The 6,874-nt window shown below is 37.9% G+C and overlaps 1 protein-coding gene across 1 annotated transcript; it reads right to left on the minus strand.

Moving 5' to 3' along the window:
• Nucleotides 1–315: 315 nt before the first annotated feature.
• Nucleotides 316–2,849, minus strand: LOC117630300 (zinc finger MYM-type protein 1-like). The gene is made up of 3 exons (XM_034363042.1): nucleotides 1,919–2,849; nucleotides 698–1,831; nucleotides 316–323 (listed from the first exon to the last, which is right to left on the minus strand). Exons 1-3 carry the CDS (start codon nucleotides 2,847–2,849, stop codon nucleotides 316–318), a joined length of 2,073 nt encoding a protein of 690 aa, XP_034218933.1.
• Between the last annotated feature and the right edge of the window lie 4,025 nt (nucleotides 2,850–6,874).

The raw sequence follows: 6,874 nt of genomic DNA on the forward strand, positions 1-6,874 counted from the left end.
AATGTGAGACTTATATTCTTCAACACCTACTTGAAACTGTCAAGGCTTGCATGGGAAAAAAAACATGCAACAGAGAGGGAGGATGTCAGAAAGGAGGCCATAACAAAACACCTCTAATAGTAAAATTACAAATAAAGGTGCATAACAAACCCTATCCCACTTACATAATTGAGAGGGACCAAATAGATGACATTCGACAAACACAAGCAACAGAAATATTGTGAAGAACATGGCATGCGAAATTAAAACTTTTAGATCTTATGCTACCCAAATAAGGACTTAGGAGAGACCAGAAATAAAGAATTGGTGAGTCCCTTATGAAACTGTGAAACAAGAGCACGAAATAAGAGACACAATTGTGAAATGAAGAGAAATAAAAACACGTTAATGACAATTCCAACGAGAGCCACCACACATTGCAATCTTGGCGATCGGCCAATGGCAGATCTACATGCATGTGTGATTGTGGCAGTGCGACTGTGGCAACAGTACCAAATTGAGAAAGAAACAGAGAAACATAGAAAAATAGAGAAAAAGAGAAACTGAAAAACTGAAAAACTGAAAGAGGACTTCAATACATCTCTGTATGCATTACTTCCATTCATAATTCATAACAAAACCAATAATACAAGTTACAATTGTCCACGACAAGTTTTCATATTCTGAAAACGTTGCATTATAATTTCGTTATCAATACAAGCAAAAACATCTCTCTCAATGTAAACAATCAAGCTATCATTCAACCATTGATCTCCCATTCTGTTGCGAAGTGGATTTTTAATAATATTCATAGCGGAAAATGCCCTCTCCACTGATGCAGTTGCAACCGGTAAAACAAAAGCCAATGTAAGAAGCAAATACACAAAAGGAAATATTTCATGCATTCCTTTCTCCACCATTTTTTCCGCAAGACTACTAATCCCTTCCAATTGAGAAAAATCACTCCTCGAACGCATATGATGAACATAAACACCAAGTTGATCTTCAAGCATCAATAAGTCTCTATCCGAAAAATCATAAGGATAAAATTGAGCAAGACGAACTAGCTTTCGTTTGTCAAAAGCCACAAAGTTATTTTTTCGACTCAAGCATGCCAAACAAGTAAGTAACTCAGTACTTACCTCGTTGAAGCGATCATTTAATTCCGCAAGTTGCCCATCAATTACATGAATAAAGATCTCCACACGATAACGATGATAATTTGTCTTCATTGGAGCATTACGCCGTGATCTCCCTCGAATTACATATTCCTCATCCATGGTAGGAACTATAATATCATGTTTGTAACAAAACGAGGATGCTTGCTCAACCAATTCTTCAAACTCATTATCCCTCATCAACTGCAGGTTTTCCTTGCATGTTTTCACTAAATTCATTGCACTCACAATGTCTTGATCTTTCTTTTGCAATGCTAGAGACAAAGTGTTTGTTATTCCCAATATAGCTTTCATTACAAATAAGTGAAACACAAACTCAAAAGATTGTATTTCTCTCCATAACTTATAGGCTTCACCCGACCTATCATTAGGATTATCATCAACAATCATTTGAAGCACATTCACCACAGATGGGAACATAGAAATGATACTAATCAACGTACCATAATGTGAGTTCCATCGTGTATCGCCGGCACGTTTGAGAGTCCTTTCTTGATTTAAGCCCCGCCCCGTTATAAGACAATCATCTTCAAAAGCTCTCACAAGCTCTTCTTGGTATTGTGCTCTAAGTGCATCGCGACGCTTACAAGATGCTCCAACAACATTAACCAAACTATTAGCCGTTGTGAAAAAAGAGTTGACATCAATATTTTTCTTTGCTACCGCAACAAGAGCTAGTTGAAGTTGATGAGCAAAGCAATGAACATAAAATGCACAAGGTTGTTCTCTCAAAATCTTTGTCTTAAGGCCATTGAACTCACCTCTCATATTACTAGCTCCATCATAACCTTGTCCTCGTAGCTTGGAAAAGCTCAAATTCACGGAAGAAAAGAATTCATCAATTGCTTCCTTTAGTGCACTTGAAGTAGTGTCGGTTACATGTTGAACCCCCACAAACCTTTCAATTATTTGTCCTTTGTCATTCACATAACGCAACACCATCGCCATTTGCTCTTTTATTGAAACATCACGTGCTTCATCCACCATTATTGAAAAATATCTATCTTTTACATCACTCAAGATAAGATCAATGGTTTCTTTAGCACAAGAATTGACAAGATCTTTTTGAATTGAAGGAGCTATTAACTTTAAATTTCCCGGAGCATTTTCCAACACAACGGCCTTAACTTTTTCATCATGATCTGCAAGAAATTGCAAGAGCTCTAAATAATTCCCTTTATTACTTGATTGTGCACTTTCATCATGACCACGAAAAGAAAGCCCTTGCCGCAACAAATACCTAGTGCACTTAAGTGATGCATTCAAGCAAGTGCGATAAGCCGTGCAAGCTTGGCTTGTTTGTTTGATCACAATTGTTTCAATGTGTGTAGTTTGATGCATCAAATTGTAAGCAACTTCTCTAGCTTGGTTGTGAACACTACCAACCGGTCCAACATGAAGGTTAAATCTTTCTTTCGCCTTCTTCCAATTATTGAAGCCTACCCCAGTGAATGCATCACCACCCACTTGATCAAAATTAGATTTGAAGAGATAACAATGAAGACAAAACGCAGCATCTTTAGCAATACTATATTCCAACCAATCATGATCATCAAACCAATGAGCAATGAAGCGTCTATTAATTCCTGATTGATTAGTTTGTGGGAATTTATAACTTCTAGGTTGACAAGGTCCCTTTTGTAGATATGCTCTTCGGATCTCATCCTGAATATTAGGACTATAATCCGCCATTTTGAGTTCTTAGTCCAGGGTCTGCCTGAAGATTAGCTAAGATCTCATCTACTTCAATTGGTCTTGCATTTGAACTACCCGGATTAGACGGAGAAGAACTATCCGTAGATAATTTTCTTTTAAAGAATCGTTCCATAAATCTACAAATCAATTAATTCAATCAATCATTAATTTTTATCCAAATTATCATATGAATATGAAAATTTCAATAACCCACTCTCAATATTCAATATACTCCCTAAACCCATATCAATCAATATTCAATATACCAAATTATCATATCAAATAGCAATCAATATTCAATATACTCAATCAATTCATATTATCAATCAAGCATAAACTCAATCAATCTACATTAATATGATTATCACTATGATTCATATCCATAAATTTAATTACATAAAAAAAAAAATATCAATATGATTCATATCCATAAATTTCAAGCATAAACTCAATCAAGCATAAACTCAATCAATCAATATGATTCATATCCATAAATTTCATTACATAAAAAAAAATATCAATATCAACAATATATATTATCACTATAATTATTAATATAAAATTTTCCATGCTTACTTGTAGTTGAAAAAATGGGCGGCGGATGGCAGTAGAAGGTGGTGGTGATCGGCACTGGGCCACCGGCGAAGAGTTGATGGAGGTTGTCGAAGGTTGGGAGGTTGGGAGGTTAGGGTTTGAGAGGATGGGAAGAGGAGCTGTGGAATTGGGAATGAAAGGTTTGGAGAAAATGAATCAGTGCTGCTGTGCGTGCTGTTCTGTAATCCGTTTTTTTTTTTAAAAAAAAAAAAAACCTGGCCCAAAACGACGTCGTTTTGAGGCCAGGTCAATTAAAAAAAATTTGACTGAGCCTTGGACCAAACGACGTCGTTTGGCAAGGCTCTTGTTTAAAAAAGGACGAGTATGGCAGCGCTGTTCAGTGCGGCATGACTTATCCTAAAATCGTTTGGGACTTTCGTCGAGCACTTTTTGTGTGCATACAAAGGGGCTTCCAGCAACTATCCAAGGGGGCTTTCATGGAGTCCCTTGCCAAATTTCCAGCCTTCAAAGGGGTTGTCCGAGCCCCTCTTGTCCCATTGCATCCGTATCCCTCGAACACAACATCGGGTGTGTGTGCACTGAAGGTAATATCCAATCGGTATTGCTTTTGTGGGATGAAGATTAAACGGCGAACTTCATGGACAGATCTGAACCCGGGAAGAAGGTTTGAGGCATGCGACCAAAATCGGGTAAGATAGAGTAAGGGTTTTGTTTTGTTTAAGTGAAGAATTGAATGGTGTGCTGGGCTCTGATTGATTGTGTGTAACAAATGATGTGCAGAATAGCCAAACAAGACATCATTTCTTTGAATGGCTGGATAATGAAACATGTCCAAGAGGAAAGGAAGTGCTTCCTGGATTGCTTAGAAGACTCAGAGCTATGGAGGAAGAAATTAGAGCAAGAGATGAGCAACTGAGATTAGTGGAAGTAGAGAAGAAAAAATTGGAAGAGAAAGTGTGTGTTGTTATTGAAGGAAAAAATGAATTGGAATGGAGTAGACAGAGACAATTGAAATTGGGGTTTGCTTTGATCCTTTCATGGTGTTTGTTTGTAATTTTTGTGATGAGTAGAAAGATTTAGCTATGAATGTTAGGTCTGTAATGGCCTTTTAGGTTTGTAATGGGATTAGAGGTATGAATGTAATGTGGTGTTTGTTAGCTATGAATGTAATGTGGTGTTTGTTAGCTATGAAATAGTTTGTGGAGTATTTTAGGTAAAACAATTCCATAACCAAAACCACACCAATTCCAGAAATGAATACCAATTACAGAACCAAAACCACACCAATTCCAGAAATGAATACCAAAACCACACCAATTCCAGAAATGAATACCAATTACAGAACCAAAGCCACACCAATTCCAGAAATTAATACCAATTCTATAACCAAAAACCAATCCCATAGCGAAAACCAATTTCATAACCAAATTGCACAGCATAAACCAATTCCATTACCAATATGTAGAGTCAATTCTAATCCACAAGCTGTGATTCCATAAAAGCACATCTGAAATTACAGAACCTAAACCAAAAGGAAGAGTGTAAATCCACAAAATAACATCCCAAAAGCTGTGATCCTATTGTTTGTACTGTAAGCAAAAATGCAGGGCCTTTACATAACCACAATGCATATCTTGAACAAAATCCACATCCCAAATTACACAAAATATATATGATTCCCCCTGCCTTGTGAATGATTATGGTTGTGATAGAACTTCTGTAGGCCTTTTGAATGTTTCTCTTCTAATAGCAGCCCTTTTGAATGTTCCTCCTCTTGCCAAACCTCTTGCCAAACCTCTGACCATAGTTCTTGGCAAACCTCTTCCCACACCTCTTGCCAACTAAAGAAAGAGGACCAATATAAGTTCTGAACTATATTGCAAAAAAATAAGTGAGCATATTTGAAAAATAAACCTCAAACAACATACACTTTGTTGTGAAGAAGTAGCAACTTCAGTTGCAACAGCTGGAGCCTCGTTAAATCTTCCTGTTCCTCTATCCAACCTTTTTCCCATATCTCTTAGCATACTTCTTGGCCAACCTCTTATACCTCTTGCCACCTAAACAAAGAGGACCAATATAAGTTCGCAACTAAATTGCAGATTTGTGAGACAACATATTTGAAGAAAAATACCCCAAAAAACGTATACTTTGTGAAGAAGTAGCAACTTCTTTTGCAACAGCTGGAGCCTTATTGGCTATTCCTCTTCCTCGGCCTCTGCCCCTCACTCTAACTGCCCCTCCCTCAGTGTGGACCTCTTTTTGGGCAAAAGATGCATTTGCCTGCAAGAGCACAAATAATTATTACTTCCAAAACATGTAACAACTCAAAATTTGCATAATAAATAATTACCTGTTGCTTTTCTGAGCTATGTCTGTCACAAGTTGCCCTATTATGGCCACTTTGACCACATCTCCTACATGTGATCTTAATAAAAAGTCTTCTAAGCTTGTCTCTTGGTTGAACATAATTTGGAGGCATTGGATGTGGTGGGGGTGGTGGTGGTACCACAATTTCAGCAGGTTCTTTGGACCTAGTTTTTTTGGGCCTTCCTGGCTGTACCCTAACAGTTGGGGGATGTATTGGAGGATGCCCAGATTTAGCCCATTGATCCATTGAAGGGATGGGATAAATCATTGGTCCATATGACTTCATATAAGTTGCAGGCTTGTAACATTCATCCACATAATCAATGGGGCTTTCATCCCTTTGAAAAATTGCAGAAATTGCATGGCCACATGGTATCCCACATAAATCCCACCTCCGACAAGAACATGTCCTTGCCCTAAGATCCACAACAAATTCTCCACCATACATGTGGGTCACTTGATATGTTTGCAAGCCTGCCAGTCGAGGAATGCATGTGGAGGCATCTAACTTGTTTTTTCTCAATTATCTTGAAGATTCTTGGCCCAACTGGATGTTTCCATTTCGGACATGCAGCCCTTCTATTTGCCATCCTAAGCATCACAAGAACTCTTATCCTCTCCAAGCAAGTCAAAATGGACTGATCTCTTGCATCTACTATTGCTGAATTGAAACTTTCACAAAGATTGTTCAACAACAGATCACACTTAAACCGTGTATCAAAGTGAGATCTACTCCAATTCTTTGCAGGTATCTTACTGAGCCATTCCCACGCTTCCTCATCCTCTTGTTTCATATTTTCCATTTCTGCTTCCCACCAAGGCATAGTTGTGGCTCTTGCTGCAGCCCACAATATGTGTTTTAGAGCAACACCAGAGTGTGATGATCTAAAGTTATTATATAAGTGTCTAACACACATCCTGTGCTCTACAGTTGGAAGTAGAGTCTCAATTGCAGGTATGAGTCCCTTTTGCTTGTCGCTAATGAAGACATATGACAAACCATTTGTAATCTTTAGATCTTCAATCAGCAGCCTAAGAAACCAGATCCACGATTGTTTGCTTTCAATCTCAACAACTGCATAAGCAATTGGGAAACT

The sequence above is a fragment of the Prunus dulcis genome, chromosome 6 (assembly GCF_902201215.1).
Source record: "Prunus dulcis chromosome 6, ALMONDv2, whole genome shotgun sequence".
NCBI lineage: Eukaryota > Viridiplantae > Streptophyta > Magnoliopsida > Rosales > Rosaceae > Prunus > Prunus dulcis.

What these genes read in the sequence shown, in the direction of transcription:
- LOC117630300 (XM_034363042.1), bottom strand. Translation starts at nt 2,849, where the DNA reads ATGGCGGATTATAGTCCTAATATTCAGGATGAGATCCGAAGAGCATAT. An exon ending in TGGAGCTAGTAATATGAGAG is followed by an intron (nt 1,832 to 1,918) that starts GTGAGTTCAATG and finishes AACTTCAACTAG; the next exon opens with CTCTTGTTGCGGTAGCAAAG.